Consider the following 18,613-nt stretch of genomic DNA (forward strand, 5'->3'; position numbering starts at 1 on the left):
AAAAAAAAATGTTAAAATGTTAACTTCAGCAAAATCCTCATCTTAATATAAATATCTTATTATATTCTCATACCTGTACCCATATCTGTCTAGTTTCCGGGTTCCCATGGGTGAGCAGATGAACACAGAGGACACCAGGAGTGAGCGGGACACCTGGGTCAAAGCCATCGACAAGCAGTGCGTGGACTGGAAGCGCAAATCCCAGTATGAAAACATACACAAAGAAGACCTTCACAGCGGACATATGGTACCAGTGATGTTACCCCAGAACCTCTTCAAACCCCTGCCAGCTCCAGTTCCTTTTCCTTTTCCTGAAGCAGCTTTAGCACTAAAACCATCGCCTGATTTCAAGCCACAGCCAAGACCAAGAAAAAAAACCCAGGTCTTTTCATCAGAGAGCAGATCAGAACCAGCACCACAGCTGAAGCAGAGTCAGTCTCCAACATCTCCTCCAGCCCTGGTCCCTCCACCTCCTTTACCACCTCCACTACCCATGAAGAAGAAAAAATCCCAATTAATGAGGACCAAGGCGTTTCACTGGGATCTCCTGTCTAAAGAGAAGGTATTATGTGTTTACTTTCATACATAAGTTTAATCGCTAAACTTGCTAAAGAGTCAGGAAACCCCTTAACAGGCCTTGACACATATATGGGACATATACAGGGGTTGGACAATGAAAATGAAACACCTGTCAATTGGAGCAGCCTGGTGGCCAATCTTCATTAATTGCACATTGCACCAGTAAGAGCAGTAAGAGTGTGAAGGTTCAATTAGCAGGGTAAGAGCACAGTTCTGCTCAAAATATTGCAATGCACACTATAACATTATGGGTGACATACCAGAGTTCAAAAGAGGACAAATTGTTGGTGCACGTCTTGCTGGTGCATCTGTGACCAAGACAACAAGTCTTTGTGATGCATCAAGAGCCACGGTATCCAGGATAATGTCAGCATACGATCAAGAAGGACCAACCACATCCAACAGGATTAACTGTGGACGCTGTAAGAGGAAGCTGTCTGAAAGGGATGTTCGGGTGCTAACCCGGATTGTATCCAAAAAACATAAAACCAAGGCTGATCAAATCACGGCAGAATTCAATGTGCACCTCAACTCTCCTGTTTCCACCAGAACTGTCCGTCACCACAATCAATTATTGTGCTCTAAAACTAGGTGTTTCAGTTTCATTGTCTCTTAATAGATGCCACTGTGGATTAAGTGTTATTAATCAGTATTTTTCCTTTCACTTGTCAGTGGTGCTAATATTATGGCAAGTCTGTGTAGTTTCCTGCTCTTAACATTCCTTCTGCATGCTCCCTCAGCTCATAAATGCATGGGCAGAAAGTGAAGTATGATAAGATCGTTTTTGCCCATGGTAATATTAGAGAGCTGTATTTATTGCCGGTTTCTGTGAAGGCAATGATGGTATTGACTGTTTTTGTCATTCTTACAGATTGTGAAGTCAGTCTGGGCGCGGGGAAGCCCTCGAGAAATTGAAATCGACACCAAGCGTTTGTGCGAGCAATTTGGAGTCAAAGACTCGGGCCACTTTTCTAACTCGGAGTCAAGCAATCATGTTGAAATCATGCTGAGTGTGAAAATTGCACACAACTTCAGTAAGTATCGGCTTTTCTTCTTTGGGTTTGAGCCAAATATACCTGTCAGTAGAATCATAGCATGTGAATATACAGCTGTGGAAAAAATTAAGAGAGCACTTCAGTTGGTCTCTTATTTTTTTTTCCACAGCTGTAGATCACGGGAATATAATGGGAAATGAGAACAGTGTAAATTTTTCTTTTGCTAAAACCCTGATGTAATAAATAGGGGTGGCTGATATGGCACGATATTTCAGGGTAAAATCGTAGCAGTAGCAGTTTTGTCTTTTGTTCTGTGGATTTGTAATAATTATTGATATCTAATGAATCTTGCATTAATTTTGTGCACACTAGTTCCAGAATTTTGATTTAAGTATTTTTGCTTCATGATTTGTTGGGGGAAAGCTGGGCACTGGTGAATTATGAGTGGTGGGGTATGTATCTGCATATCCTGCAGTAATAAGCACACTAAATATTGATTTTTCTGGGAAGATAAGGGTAGATAATGCTGCAGCAGATCAGGATATTGGAAACCCATGACAAATTGGCTTTTGAATAACATCAGTTTCATAACGCTCTTGTTAAACAGCTTTTCAACAAATCTGTGGGCAGAGAAAGACTTAGAGGTTCATAGTTTTGAAAAGGGTCTGCCGATTACAATGAACAACAGTTAAAGATTTTTCTTTCATCACTCCATAATATATTAATGCTGAATAAATCTTGAATAGCCTGCATTAACAAGTTTTACATATGAACCTGTACTAGACACTATACACTGGTTGTTTTTCCACTTCAGGGCCAGTTGGTTAGTGAGGTTATGTTGTAGTGTTCCATGCTGGTGTGAACCTGTTAAACCGGTTATGGTTTCTTTCACCATTTTCTTTGTTGGTAAATCAGAATCAGTTAGTGCACCTCACAGAGACTGTTGTCATTCCTACCCTGATTTCACCCTGAGTTTTTACCCTGAGTTACTAAAAGTGAAATGTAGAATTGTGAGTTTTTGCACTTTGTTTGCTTTTTGTTGTGTGCAAAGCTATGTAAAGCATTTTTTTTTATTGATTTGATTGATTAAAATTAGCCAGACTAATGATTTATCTACCGTAACTAAAACTAATGAATCTGGGATCAGTAAGAAAGCTAATTCTTTCAGCATAGTTCAGATTAGCCACAGTGTAGAATGAGATAATTAATGCTAGTTCTTTCATCATAGCTCAGATCTAGGCCAGAGTTAAAAAATACAATAGCTAAATGAAGCAACTAATCAACTAACTTTAAGCATCATCCAGGATTAGCTAGAGTAAAGAATCAGCCTGGGCTACGAGCTAACTGAAGCTAGTTCCTCCAAAATGGCTTAGAACAAGACCAGACTAAAGCAATATATAACTAAAGCTAATTCCTTCAGCATCGTTTAGAGTTAGCCAGAGTAAAGAATTAGCTAACTGAAGCAAATTTATCTAGAATCACTTTATAACTAAAGCTAATTTTTCCGGCATCAATAAAACGAAGCTAACTAATTAAAGCTAATTCTTTAGGCATTGTTGAGGATTAGCCAGAGTGAAGAATGGCTAACTTTGGCTAACTTAAGCTATTTATTCCAGCATAGCTCAGATCAAGTCCAGAGAGAGTGCAGAATTGGCTAACTAAAGTGAATTATTCACAGATCATCCAGATTAGGACTGAACTGGTGGAATAGCTAACTGAAGCTAGTTCTTTCAGAATTGCTTAGAACAAGCCAGAGTGCAGAATCAGAAAACTAAAGCTTATTCTTTTTAGCAATGTTTAGATTTAGCCAGAATAACAAATTAGCTAACTGAAGCTAATGTGTCTGGGTTTACTACGAAAGAGGCCAACAAAATAAAGCTAATTCTTTCAGCATGGTTCAGGATTAGCCAAAGTGATGAATCAGCTAACTGGAGATAGTTCTTTCAGCATAGTTTAGATCAAAACCAGAGTTAGCAATTAGCTAAATTAAGCTAAATCTTGGACACTTGCTAAGCAAATTCTTCACAGATCACAAAGATTATTGGACTAGACTTGAGGAATAGCTAACAGAAGGAATGGAAGAGATTGTGCTCATTATTTTTATTGTGTGCAAAGAAGCACTAAGTACACTTAAGGAATATGGAACAAAATTGTGAAAAAGAGCTGTTGTGTCTGCCATAGACTAAGAGAAGTACTGGCATGTTGTGTTACACTATTTATACTATACTATACTAGTTATACTATTTCTGTATGTGTATCTCAATAAATAGGAATCGATGTTGTAGCCTATATCAGTCTCTAAATGTTAATTCATTCATTGTTTCTGGTAACATTTATTTTTCATCTAAATAGCTTTGCAATTTCACACTTCCTTCTGGTTTAACTATTTTTTTTTTAAAGAAATGTCCAATATCATGTTTTTCATCCAATATCACGTGGCTCTAGTTTGTGTAATAGTCTTAAATTTTAGGATCTAAGTTATTCCAGTCAATGTCTTTTGCAGTTTTTGTAAATTTGTACATTTTCCTGTTGTTTTTTTTTTTTTTTACCAGGCCAAGCCTTAAAACTAAAACAACCTGTAGAAATAAAAGTCCCAAATGACCGCCAGCAGATGGCAGCACAGCATCAATATATTGCTTTTCAATTTTTTATAATAATTTCTTGCTTGGAGACAGTAGAAAATGAACAAACGACAAACAAACATCCCTGCGATATTTAATGAGTAGCCTCTGCTTATTTAAATGAAGCCGTGTCTAGAATATATTACATGTATTTGTATTGACACACTGACACTGCAGCATGAAATATTCTCATATATCTGGAAACACTGAAGGTTTTTCTTTTCTTGTGTGTGTTTTTTGAGAATGCGTCACTCCCTTTGATCAGTGTTGGGAGATGGATTGAGCGTATCATTGCACGCGGCACTACACAGTTATTGGGCTTGTGCTAATATTTTGCCGACCCCGGGAAGGAGCTCGCTGCAGCACAAACTGGGGTTGTGACTATTGCCGTTGAACTAAGATGACATGGATTTCCTGCTGTCGAGCATCTCACTGTCTGGAGTAACAAGCACAGTCTGCTCATTTGCTGGATTCTCACGCTGAGCTGTTCTCCTCGAATTCAAAGATTTGTTTAGGGGTCTGGGGACAGCCTTCCCCAACCCGCTGTCTCTGCTTTCAGCAAGAATATATATTAGTTCACAGTCACACTGCGCTGAACAATATGAAGACCAGCGTGAGTGAATGTTGTACGTACTGGCTAAAAACACTTTCTAAACACATTTAGGTATATAACTGAAGTTCCTAACATCTTAATTAACTTCTAAAAAATGGCATTGGACTGCATTCTTAACGACCAGATTCTAGGATGGCCCTAATTAAGACTAGAGTGAAGAGAAATAGCTGATTGAAGCTTATAATTTCATAGCTCAAAATTAGCCAGAGTGCAAAAATCTGTGAAATAAAGCTCATTTCTTCAGCATTGCTCAGAATTAGACAGAGTAAACAATCTACTAAATGAAGCAAATTCTTCCAGGATCGCTTTGACCTAAACCAGAGTTAGAAATTTGCTAAAAGCAGCAAAATCGTCCATGATCGCTCAGAATTAGCCAGATTTTAGAATCAGCTAACTAAAGCTTATTCTTCCAGGATATTTTAGAACAAGCCAGACAGAACAATCAGATAACTAAAGCTTGTTTTTCAAGTTTTTCATCAATTAAAATGAACCAAAGCAAATAATCAGCTCCCTGAAGCTAATTCTTCTAGAATCATCCAGATTGAGACCAGACTAAAGATTTAGCGAACAAAGTCTAATTTGTCTGAGATCAGTAAGAACGAGGCCAGACTGAAGAATCAACAAACTAAAGCTAATTCTTTCATCATGGTTCAACATTTCAAGATTGATCGGAATTAGCCAGAGAGACGACTTGGCTAAATAAAGATATTTCTTCCGTGATCACACAGAATTAGTGTAACAGCTTTGTAACAAATCCCTTGGGTTTCTTGTATTTAAATTTTTATATTGGGGTTAATCTACAGTTACAGCAGATACAGGAATCACCAGCCCAATATGCTGTACCTAAACTTCTGCATGAAGCACGTGCACCTAAAAAGGAGTTTGCTTTTGGCACAATACTTTTTTTCCTTTTCTAAAGTACTTTCACACTGCAAATGAACCATATTAAAAAAGTCTGAAGAAACACTTGTATCAAGACCAGAGAGAGGGAATAGCTCATTAAAGCCAATTCTTTCTAGACCACATTAAAGCAGCATTGCTGATCAGGTCAGGTTCCTCTGCTGAGAAGTGCAGAAGCACTGCGCCAATAAAATAGCAATCTGCCAAAGTCTGAGTGCACCTGGCTCTTAAAGGAAATGGCAGGTGACCCGCTGATTGGTTTATTGCACGTTATGCCCAAAATACACCCATGATAATTAATAGATTAAGAGAATTAGTACATACTTTTCAATACACAATAATACTTTTCCTGACGTTGCGATAGCAAGGACACAATGACATGCTCTGAATAAAGCTGTGCACGGTGCACGCTTGACAGTTCGCCTACAGATTAGATGGCTACGGGGATAAGGCCCATAGTCTTTAATAAGCCCTCCCACTAAACTGTTCTTTGGCCCCAAGTAAGGTTAGCTTCCTTTGCTCAGATTAGTTTTTGGCCCTGCAGTGAAAAAGCAGCTATTATAGAGTATCTCCCTGACGAAGCCCAAAGTGAACAGCTGAATTTGCTGGAAAATTAGCTTCAGCCTATTCTTCTCTCTGGTCAAGATTAGGACCTTCCTGCCGTTTGGCAGCAGCTGTAGAGCCTAATGACTGCTGGAGTGTTTTATAGCACTTGGTTCAATATTTTGTTTTCACCGGAGCTCCAGGAGTTCCAGCACACCTTGCAGCAGGATGTTAGCCCTCCTTAGGAAGCAGCAGCGCTAAAGGGTGTTAACCCCAGTCCCAGTGCTTATGCCCGCAGTGTGACAGCGAGAGTGTTGACGAGCGTTGACGCCTCTGCGCTAGCGTTGCGTCAAAGAAATGCGCCGGCACAGGCAGCGCAATTAGGGGAGCCGCATGAAATATGCATGGAACCAACGCCGGCCTGTTTGTCAGCCATGGGATCCTTCCTGAGCGTGCTCTCTCCGGCCTCTGACAAGGCACGGGAGAGAGGCAAGCAGGGCCCAGGGCAGCCCCCAGGCAATCCATCCAGCCCAGTGCAGAGTGAGGCACAGAGAAGGAGAAAGGCGCCTGAGCTCCACTGCGTAACTCCGCATAAGAGTATTAACTCAACCGGACTCAACCAACCATGGAACCGACTGTGTGGAACGTGCAAAAAGACAATCATCACATTATAGCATTATAGTAGAGCTTTTTAGAGGATTTATCTGAAAAAGAAGAAGACTTGTGGAATGAAGCTAAACGAATCCATTCTCATCTTTGACGTCGTCATGAACTGAATGGCATCAGCAACACCGTTTTTCAAGCCAATGTGAGAAATGCTAGCCAGTGCGTCAGCCTGGCTACACAACTGCCCTGGTGTGAGAAACTCTATCATGCCCAGAGGAAGGAGCAGATGTTTGGCTGGTAGCCTGTAGCTGGTTGAACAACCCAACTCCCAACTGTGATGCATTGCATTGTGTGTGCGTTTCATTCCAGCAGCAAGACAGAGAGTGAAACACAAATACACAAATACAGTGTTCAGAACGGAGCCCAAGAACTAACAGTTCCTTACATTGGGAAGACGATGATATGGAACATGATGCAAAATAAAAAACAGAATTTGTGATGTATAACGATAGTATATGTGGCATCACCCAGTTTCTGCACGTTGTTGCAACATTGTTTAAACACAACTACAATAAAGTGTTCAACTGCTGTTGATGCAACTGCAACCGGGCCAGCATTAGCATCCCAGCGCTAACGCTCGGAGGAAAGTGCAGCGACACGGTTCTGATACACTTCAGCTCACAGATGCAGCCTTGTGATGATCAACATCACCCTGGGTTGATTAGGGGAAAGAGCGCCATCTACTGTACCCACCCAGAGAGAGCAAGTCCAACTGTTACCCTTCCTGTTACCTGTCACCGCTTAAAATTCAGTTTGAGGCATAATTTAAAAGCTGCAGAGTTTATAATCAATAATGACTTATTAAAGTATTTGATACCTAATTCTCAGTTGACTCAGGTAATTAACGCTCGACTTTATTCCTAGAGACTTACTGTACGCAGGACAGCTTAATGTTTTGAACTGACACAGATGGCGATTTGAAGAAGGTACAGATGGTGGCATTAACAGATTTTAGGCACTCGATTTCCATCGGATTGTTTTTCGGCTCTCTGGACAGTGGTAGTTTCTGGAAAGTTAACTTTATTTTTTTTGTCCCCGTGTAGCGTTTTAAGGACAGCCAGTCCTGCTGGCTAGAGACCAGTTTAAGGTGAAATAAGCTCTCACTTCAGCCAGTCAACCATTTCATACTCTGCTGCATCCCCGGCATGTATTAGTTCTCTCTGGAATTTCGCAGTTGTAGGTCCTATAAATCTCTCTAATAAGCGCTGTAGCAGAATCCATGTGAGTTTATAAGCTCCAGGCTTAAAAGGCTTAAATTGAAGTCACTTAAGACCCCCTTTTATACCAGGAAATGCTTTTTTAAATGAAAAGAAACATTCCTCAAATAGTGTTTATAACTTTATTTGTGTGAATGTAATGGTGATATATGTAAGTGAATACATTATTAGAGCGAAAGGATCGGTTTACTGGGGAAAACTGTATAAAGGAAGCTTTAGTTCCCTGTTGGGCTGCCTCTAGTCTGAATAGTCCATATTTTTTCAGACTATAAAGCACACTAAAAAACTTAAATTCATCCCAAAATTCGTCAGTGCACCCTATACTCTGGGATGCCCTATGTATACTGTATTAAGGAGCAGTAAAGTCACTTTGCTGAAGTACAGAGTTATAAGGGTGAGTTTCAGTAGAGTTTCTCCAGCACTAAGGCTGGGTGCAGCAGCATTAGCATTAGCCGCCAGTCGCAGCACTAGCTCTTTCACTGTTCAGAGGTGAGTATATTATATGTCCTGTGGGCAGCATCCTGTAGGCAGCGTCTTGTGAGCAGCATCCTGTAGACAGTTTCCTGTAGACAGCATTCTGTGAGCAGCGTTCTGTAGACAGCATCTTCTGGGCAGCATCCTGTAGAGAGCATCCTGTGTGCAGCATCCTATAGACTGTGTCCTGTAGACACCATCCTGTGAGCAGCGTTCTGTAGACAGCATCCTCTGAGCAGTTTTCTTTAGACAGCGTCCTGTGGCCAGTGTCATGTGTGCAGCATCCTGTGAGCAGCATTCTATATTTAGCCTCAATGTCCTGCGGGCAGTGTCCTGTAAACAGCTTTCTGTGTGCAGCATCCTGAAGACAGCATCCTGTGGCCAGTGTCCTGTAGACTGCGACCTGTAGACAGCATCCAGTAGATAGCATCCTGTAGACAACGTCCTGTAGACAGCATTATGTAGACAGCATCCTGTAGACTGTGACCTGTAGACAGCATCCAGTAGATAGCATCCTGTAGACAACATCCTGTAGACAGCATCCTGTGTGCAGCATCCTGTAGACGGTGTCCTGTAGACTGTGTCCTGTAGACAGCATCCAGTAGATACCATCCTGTAGACAACATCCTGTAGATAGCATCCTGTGAGCAGCATCCTGTAGACTGCGTCCTGTGTGTAGCATCCTGTAGACTGCGTCCTGTAGACTGCATCCTGTAGACAACATCCTGTAGATAGCATCCTGTGAGCAGCATCCTGTAGACAGCGTCCTATGGCCAATGTCCTTTAGACAGCGTTCTGTAGCATCATGCAGCATCATATAGACAGCATCATGAAGACAGCATCCAGTAGACTGAATCCAGTAGATAGCATCCTGTAGACAGCATCCTGTAGACTGAATCCAGTAGATAGCATCATGAAGACAGCATCCAGTAGACTGAATCCAGTAGATAGCATCCCGTAGACTGAATCCAGTAGATAGCATCCTGTAGACAGCATCCTGTAGACTGAATCCAGTAGATAGCATCCTGTAGACATCATCCTGTAGACAGCGTCCTATGGCCAGTGTCCTTTAGACAGCGTTCTGTAGCATCATGCAGCATCATGTAGACAGCATTCTGTGTGCAGCATCCTGTAGACAGCGCCCGGTGGGCAGTGTCCAGTAGACAGCATCCAGTAGATAGCATCCTGTAGACAACATCCTGTAGACTGTGTCGTGTAGACTGTGCCTGTAGAAAGCATCCCGTAGAAAGGATCAAGTAGACAGAATCCTTTAGGCAGCATCCTTTGTGCAGCATCCTGTGAGCAGTGTCCTGTAGACAGCGTCATGTAGACAACGTCCTGTGGGATGAGCAACACTGCAAACTGTGCAGCAACAGATTCTGTCTCTGATTTTACTTTATCTACAGGATGTTTCAGCTGTAGGTAGGAGTGTGTACTAGAGTGGAGGACAGTGAGTGATGATTAAACACAGTGTTTAAGAACTCCAGCAGCACTGCTGCTGTATCTGATCCACTCACTAACAGTACCACCAGCACAACACACACTATAACACCTCATACACCACCATCACAATGCTAATCAGTGCCAATCACTGCAGTGCTGATAAAGCGCATAGTATTGTGACAGGGCTAAGTAAGTGTAAGTGCATGCATATACAGGTAATATGCAGTGCACCGTGTATTGCTCGCATGCTTCACTGCTGCAGTGCAGCACAGCCAATTCTACCCTGCATTATCCCACAGAACAGGTCAGTGTGGAAGTGAGAGACCTTTGTTTTGAGCCGCTGCTGTGCTCGCGAAAGTTTGAGGCAGGGCTAAGTTCAGGGGCCACTGCAGCAGTTTGAGTCATGAGCAGAAAACATGAACAGCTCTCAGCAGTGCTGAAGTGCAATCACACACTAAGGAAATAAGGTGAGCGGTGTATAATTTCCCTCTGAACAAAAGTGTCGCGTAAAAGGGCCGAGATCAACCCCCCCAGGAGGGAATTACGTGCGAGTGCTTCAGTTAAGGATTTAGAGATGCTCGAGCTGGAGTGCCGCTCCTTCAGAATGCCTAAATAAAACACTTTCCCCCCCGTTTACTCCGACAATAGCTGAAGCGCTTTCCATCCAGAGGCTCACGACCCATTATGCGAATTCCATAAAGTTGTTCTTCCTCCTTAATTGGCAAAATGAAACTGGAGCGCGGCGCAGGAGCTCCTTAAAAGGGCACAAATGTACTGCTGGGTGAAGGAAGCGAAGGGTTGGAGGTGATGCTTCTGGATGATGCTGAAAATGGAATTTATTTATTTATTTATTTTTCGATTAAGCAGCAACAGACCTTCTTCTTGGTTTACCTTGATGTGTTCCGAATTGAAAAATAAAAAGGAATACATCCTTGGGTTCGTTCCCATCATATAATTTGGACATTTGTTTGGTGGTATGTTAAATTTTTTTAATGAATGAGAAAGAGCTGGCCTTAAATTAAGATTTGTTCAAATCTGGACTGGTAAAAACAAGCCATAATGGTGCATTTTTATGGATGGACTGTCTGCATGAACGAGGGTTTTAACTGTTTAAAAGATTTTTATAGAGTTTCTGTTAAGATATTTCCTAAGAACTAAATGAAGATCATTTTTAGGATGTTGTTAGGATATCATAATTATTTCCTTTAATATAAATAATTTGTTACATAAACTTTGTCATTGGGTTTGTTCCCATCAAATAAATTAGACATTTGAGTGGATGAATCTCCCTTTTTAAGGACTGCACAATTATATCGGAATCATATTGGTATCAGCCGATAATTGCTTTTTGTAAAATCATCGGCTTTGGGCCAATTCCTAGATTTGGTCAATATTTTGAACCTACAATTGCTGAAGTGTTTACTGTATGTCAGAAAAGAACCAAGAGACACTGGCCACACTACTACTATTGGCAGACACTGGCCGCTCTATATTGGCTGCTCTATACTGGCCGCTTTACACTGGCCGCTCTATACCAGCCACTCTATATTGGCCGCTCTATACTGGCTGCTCTACACTGGCCACTCTATACTGGTCCCTTTACACTGGCTACTCTATACTGGCCACTCTACACTAGCCACTCTTTACTGGCCACTCTTTACTGGCCACTCTGTACTGGTCAATCTATACTGGCCACTCTACACTAGCCGCTCTACACTGGCCACTCTACACTAGCCGCTCTATGCTGTCCACTCTACACTAGCCGCTCTATGCTGTCCACTCTGGCCACTGACCACTTTACAATGGCCACTTTACATTGGCTGCTTTACAATGGTCGCTCTACACTGGCCATTCTACACTGTCCACTTTACACTGGCCACTCTATACTGGCCACTCTATACTGGCCTCTCTATACTGGCCAACTGACATTTGCCACTCTACACCTGCCGCTCAACAGTGGCCATTCTACACTGGCCGCTCTATACTGGCTACTCTACACTGGCCACTCTATGCTGGCCGATTTATCCTGGCTGCTTTATACTGGCCGCTCTACACTGTCCTCTTTACATTGCCTGCTCTACTCTGGCCACTCTACCCTAGCCACTCTATACTGGTCGGTATTTACTGGCCACTCTACACTAGCCGCTCTATGCTGTCCACTCTATACTGGCCAGTATTCACTGGCCGCATTGCACTGGCTGCTTTACATTGGCTGCTCTACATTGGCTACTCTACATCGGCTGCTTTACAATGGTCGCTCTACACTGGCCGCTCTACTGTATAGAGCTGTATGGAGGGCTGTATGCATGGCAGGAGAAGAACACAGCATTCCATGACGAACACTTAACTGAAATTGCTGATCCGAACAACCAATGAAAACCAAGGAAACCAAGGAAAATTCTGAACTTAAATTATGGTTGCTTTAAATTTGCCTTGGATTTTTGGTTTTAAGAACAAGCTCCAAGGCGTTTTTTTTTTTTTATCTCTCAGACAGATTGAAAGAGTTCAACCCCCCCCCCCCACCCCACACCCTTAACATTTTCCCAAATTGTTGCTGGCTATGCTTCCTTTGTAGTCATTTAGTTTTATATTGCTAAGCTTGTGGAGGTCAGTGTAGTGTTCCCTCTTGTCTTATTTTAGTAGAAGACTCCACGTCTACAGGAGAACTGTACCCTCCAGTTGCTCTCTGATTGGCCAATCATGGATCCTTGCATTGTTCTGGCTTGGCCCAGCAAATATGAAACACAACAGTGGGGTCGTGATTGGTCCTGCCTCTCTGTTCGAGTTTAAAGCTGATTTGCTCCATGTTTTTTGGGGCTTCTACATTTAGAAGCAGAGTACAATAGAGGTTTTTAGAGGGTTGTCTTTCTTCTTTCTCGTTCTGCCTCTCCTCGGTACCCTTGAACCCAGTGCCGAGGCTTGGGCGAGGCTTGAATATGCTCCGTAATGAGCACTTTTTACTTCATTCACCTGGATGCTGCTGCGGCTGCTGCTGCTGCTGCAGGAATATTCATAGCCCGTCTCTGCGTCTGTGCGTCTCTGCGTATACGGCGCACTGAGGTTATTAGGTAAAACAAAATTCTCATCAATTCAGATTTTGTACAATGCAAATCAGCATGCAGGTAAGGCCCCTAAGGCTTGTGTGGAGAGGTAATTAAGTGCAGGGCTTTTTTGTCTTCAGAATACATTTCTTTCCCAAAGCACGTAGGAAGAGTTCCTGTCAGGAGAGATGCTTTAAAGTGCTGCTGAATGCGTGCGCTCATATGTACCACAGTGTGTGTGTGTGTGTGTAAATGTGTGTGTGTTAATGTGTAAAAGTGAGAGAGAGAAAAAAAATGAGAGAAAAAAGAGAGAAAGAGAGAGAGAGAGAGATAGAGAGAATAACATTTTATTCTTCTGCTCTATTCACAGATATTTTCCTCAAAAGTTTTCCAGTGCAGCCAAAAGAACTCAAGGACAAATTGTTCATTGTTAATGAGGGAGATGGAGGCCTCTCCGATGAACACATCACATCCCTCCGGAGGTATGAAAAATTAACCGCCTCTCAAAAATTCAGTCTATTATATATGCAAGAATGTTTGCAAACAGAGTAGTGTCTGTCGGGTCAGCAGAATGTCAGCACCGTCTCAAAACATGTCTGTTATAATGTGGCACAAGATCTATACCAGTTGACGTAATGTGTCGTAATGTAAAGGTAATTTAATCAAAATAATATTTAATTTGTTAAATAATTGTTTAATAATTATTAAATTATTACAATTTCATATGTGACCTGGGTTATAAGAAATTCTGGTACCACTTTAAAATAAGACTACCTTTATAAAGGGTTTATAAATGGTTTACAATTAGTTTATTAATGGTTACTAATTAGCTTGTAAATGCCTTAAAAATCATTAATAATCAGTTATGTGGCTGTGGGTTCACTATTCGGCAAACAACAGGTCTACGTACATTTCTACGTATGTGTTATAACTGATTATTAATGATTTTTAAGGCATTTACAACCTAATTAGTAACCATTAATAAACTAAACCATTTATAAACCCTTTATAAAGGTAGTCTTATTTTAAAGTGGTACCGAAATTCTTCACCACCTTGGATATGAATTGACCCCCATCATTGGCTTCTATAAATCAAATTGAATAAAAACCTAACAGAGCATTAAGAGCATTAAAAGTATGTTCAAATTAGGTAAAGAATACAAAACATACGTACATTTTCAATTTAAAATATTTTATAAAAATACACATTAAATATACTTTCTCTGTATATATCCATCAAGTGTATTTTTAAGCAGTAATCTTTTTTTTATTTTATTTATTTGCACTCCTGTGAAAGAAGGAAGCAAACAGGAATGCGTATTACAGAAGTGAGGAAAAAAAGACGTGTGCTTATATACAGTATTTTCCCTCTAAATTATAAAACACAATCATAAGAAATGAATAATTGCATACATAGACATATACATATACATATACACACATACATACATTCATATACACATACATACATACTTACACACTAGGGGTGGGCAATATTATATCGTATACAATATATCGTGACACAGAAATATCATGATATTAAAAATCCATATCGTGATAATTCTGTCTTAAAAGTAGTCCATTATTTACTGTGAAGCTTTAGGTTTATTTATTGTATAATTGTTTTAGTTTATAGTTTTTGTTTGCAGTTTATATGCATGAAAATATTCTGCAATATTATTTGCTGCATTATATTATTTTATGCGATATTATTTATTTTGCCACATTATGATTATACTGTTATACTATTATACTATATTCCTGAAATTAATTAATTATTTTAGTTTTCCTATATCGCCAAGTATATCGTTATCGCAAAAATACCCTGAAATATCGTGATATTATTTTAGAGCCATATCGCACACCCCTATTACACACACAACGTTAATACAGTGATAGAGTTGTAAAGAAAGAAAATATACAGTAATTGACCCAATAATTGAATAGAGAATCACTCAATTTTACATATTTATAATATATATCCATTAAGAGGAGATAATGCTTTAGTTGTTTTTATGAAACGACTGAGTTGATTACAGTTCTTTAAATAAGATGGTAGGCCATTCCAAAAATCGTAGGTCCTCGGTAAGCAGAGATGGAACGTAATTAATTACATTTACTCAAGTTACCGTAATTGAGTAGATTTTATAGAGTAATTTGTATTTTTTTAAAGTAGTTTTTAAAGTACTATATAACTATTTAACTTTTACTCAAAGTACATTTTAAATTGAGTACTTTTTACTTTTACTCGAGTACATTTTTAGATGGGTACTTTTACTTTTACTTGAGTAGAATTTTAGCAAAGTAAAGGTACTTTTACCTAATTACAATTATTCAGTACTATTTTTTCCTCCTCTATCGGTAAGATATGGTAAACTGTCTAAGTAATGTTCTATAAAAGGCTGTATACAGTTTATTAAACAGTGTGGATAGAAAATATATATTTCTTGGCATTACATACTGCTTAAAGTGCACTTTAAATGTGTTCAAAAAAGATGGTATGTTGTATTTAAATACTTAGCTTAATAACAATTGAAATATGCTTTAATAGTTCTTTAAAAATAGTACCTATAGTATATATTTAATAGGGGTGGGAATCTTTTACTATCTCACGATTCGATTCGATTCCGATTTTGGGGGCCACGATTCGATTCAAAATCGATTTTTGATTCAAAACGATTTGATTTATAAAAATTTCTGCTTCTGGCTTATGAATCTTATTGAAAAAAAGCCTCCATAATATACACTGGTCCTGGAGCAGGTAATGTGTTACAAAAACAATAAAATGTGCAGGAATGTGGGTCCTCAGTGACAGAGGAATCACTGGGATATCACAATGACGTTAATGAACAATAAATAAATAATAAATAACACTGCTTTATTACCAGGCTACTAGCGGTGGTGTGTAGGTGACGCTGCTGGGCTGATGTGATGATAGCAGTGAAGCGCTAAAGTTCAGGAGCAGCTGCTGATTAACTAGTTAACTTTAAGGTCGTTGTATTTCTTCAGAAAGGGGGCAGGAGGTGGAGAAATTAATTCATATGGTCCATTCCTTAATTCCTCTGTGATGAGGAGCTGAAATTAGCTCTGATTAGCTTATTGTTATTTTTCCGTTCCGCCTTAAATGCTGCAGCCCGCTGCCACCTGTTGCATTATTTAAGGTGGAACTGGAAAGTTAGCTAGTTAGCTAGCTAACAGTTACTGAAACTAACTACTAGCGATCTTTTTTATGCTTGTTATGAAGCATTCTGCCATAAAACATTAAAACTACACGTTAATCTAAGGTAATATAGTGCTTGTTCTGCCATCTTACCGGTGATTCTCATACACCTACGCTCTGTGTGGGTCTGACGGTAAGTTCAAACTGCAGCGGCCACGGTCGCTTTGGGCAGTGGGAGGCGGAGCGAAAAACGCTTCGTGCCGCTGCAGTGTGAACTTACCGTGAGGGGTAGGGCCAAGGGAAGAAATGGGATTGGACCTTAGAATCGATTTTGGGACATTTTAAATCGATTCTGAATCGTAGTAAATGAGAATCAAGATTCTTATGTGAATCGATTTTTTGGCACACCTCTAATATTTAAGTATGTTTTCATTTTAGTGCTAAAAGTATGAACTTTTCCATGTTAAGTGTAAAAAAATATTCTTAAATGCATTTTTTTTATATAGATAATCTTTTAATCTATTACATAGACTTAAATTACTTGATCATAAATCAGATCATGTAATATTTTAATTAGCTGGTATTTGTGTTGTTTATTTAGATTTGTACAGAAGAAAAAAAATATATAAAACAAGCATTCAAAAATATTCAGTAAATAAGGGGTATAAAACAGGACAGGAAGCTGCTCTCCTTGGAAAATATGATAACTGCTGCGTGACCTTGGAAAACAGCAGATGAATATGAGAGCAGCAGAGGCAGCATAAGAGAAGCAGTAAAAAAAACTGCGGATTAATATAAAATCCACTGTTAAAGCAGCGCTTTAAAAAATAACAGCTTTCGAAGAATGCTAAATATATACATAGCTGCTATTCTGGGCTTGACATGCCTCTAACTGCACTGTGTAACTCTGGTGAAGTGGGCAGAAAAGTGCTTACAAGAAATGTATAATACTATATTACCCAAGTTATATTTATACACAGTTATGCACTGTAATATTACTCCTCTGCCTCGGTCCACATGATTATTTTAAGTTTAATGACTGTTCTGTGTTTCTCAGTTTGTCCAGGACGGTAACACTTTATTTTAAGGAACACAAATTAGGCGATTATTAATGTCTTATTATTTGCTTGATAAAGCCTTTATTAGACATTTGTAAATGATTTATTTACTACTTATTAGGCTTTATTCTGTGTTATTATTAAGTGTTATTGATGCTTAATTAGGGGTCTATTATGTGTATAAATGATTAATAATGGCTGTATTAGTTCTTATAGTGCACAATAAACAGTTCTGTTAGCACCCTGTTATTAAGCAGATTATTAAGCATTAGCTATTAGCTAATTCTAAATGTTATTAGTGTATAATTGGCAGCAGTTTGTGAGTTCTATGTGCGTTTGGTAAGGTTATGGCTGTGCTGGAGTTTATTATAAAAGAGTTAAAAAGGGGTTAATAACATAAGTCACTAATAGACCAAGAAGTGCACCATATTCTAAAGTGAGCTTCTGTTCACCACTAATTAGACACAAAAAAGAACTGAATAAATATATATTTAATCAATCACAGACCCCTAATTAAGCACCAATAACACTTACACAGGATAAAGCCTAATAAGTAGTGAATAAATCATTTACAAATGTCTAATTAAGGCTGTATTAAGCAAATAATAAGACATTAATAAGCGCCTAATTTGTGTTCCTTAAAATAAAGTGTTACCAGGATTTATTATGAAAAAATATTTGTTAAACATAGACAGGATTTGGAGTGACACAACAATGCAAAAAAAAAAATAATAATCTCTGAAGGATTTTATTTACTATATTTTATGGTAAAGTTTATAGTTAGAGAGTGGGGACAGGAAACAAATGCTATTTTTATTATATATTTTACTTTTGCAATGAGGTCATATACAAGACAGTGTGCTTAATAATTAAAATATATATTTTAAGTTATTTTTTGTGCACATTTGTACATGTATATACATTTCCTGGGGACAGAAATGACACAGATTCGGTGCTGTTCCAGTGACAGAAGGACCATACAGTGTGCTGCCGTTCCCTGGAAAGTCCAAACTTTGCGTACCCTGTATTGAGACCCTGCACTTTTACACACTTTAAAACGTGTTTGCAGGAAGAATGGGACAAAATAACACCTGAAACACTTCATCTCTTGTTATCCTCAGTGCAAAAACACCTTTTATGTGTTGCGAGAAGGACTTTTAACATTACAAAGTGGGAAATGCTTTAATGTACCAAGTTTTTTTTTACATCATTACTAGACCTAAATTAACCCAAGGCCTGAAATGCAGGAATAGTGTATATTAATGCATAAAATTAAGTTCAGCAGATAAAACGTGAAATATCT

At 39.3% G+C, this 18,613-nt stretch overlaps 1 protein-coding gene across 1 annotated transcript in view; it reads left to right on the forward strand.

The window, feature by feature from the left end:
• LOC111194087 (uncharacterized) overlaps positions 1 to 18,613 on the forward strand; it is a 60,030-nt gene that overhangs the window by 7,503 nt on the left and 33,914 nt on the right. Inside the window, exons 7-9 of the mRNA XM_022677208.2 lie at positions 94 to 562; positions 1,451 to 1,613; positions 13,463 to 13,574. Of these exons, the coding sequence (XP_022532929.2) occupies positions 94 to 562; positions 1,451 to 1,613; positions 13,463 to 13,574 (744 nt within the window). The remainder of the gene's footprint in view (positions 1 to 93; positions 563 to 1,450; positions 1,614 to 13,462; positions 13,575 to 18,613) is intronic.

Source organism: Astyanax mexicanus, chromosome 13 (genome assembly GCF_023375975.1).
Source record: "Astyanax mexicanus isolate ESR-SI-001 chromosome 13, AstMex3_surface, whole genome shotgun sequence".
Classification (NCBI taxonomy): Eukaryota; Metazoa; Chordata; class Actinopteri; order Characiformes; family Acestrorhamphidae; genus Astyanax; species Astyanax mexicanus.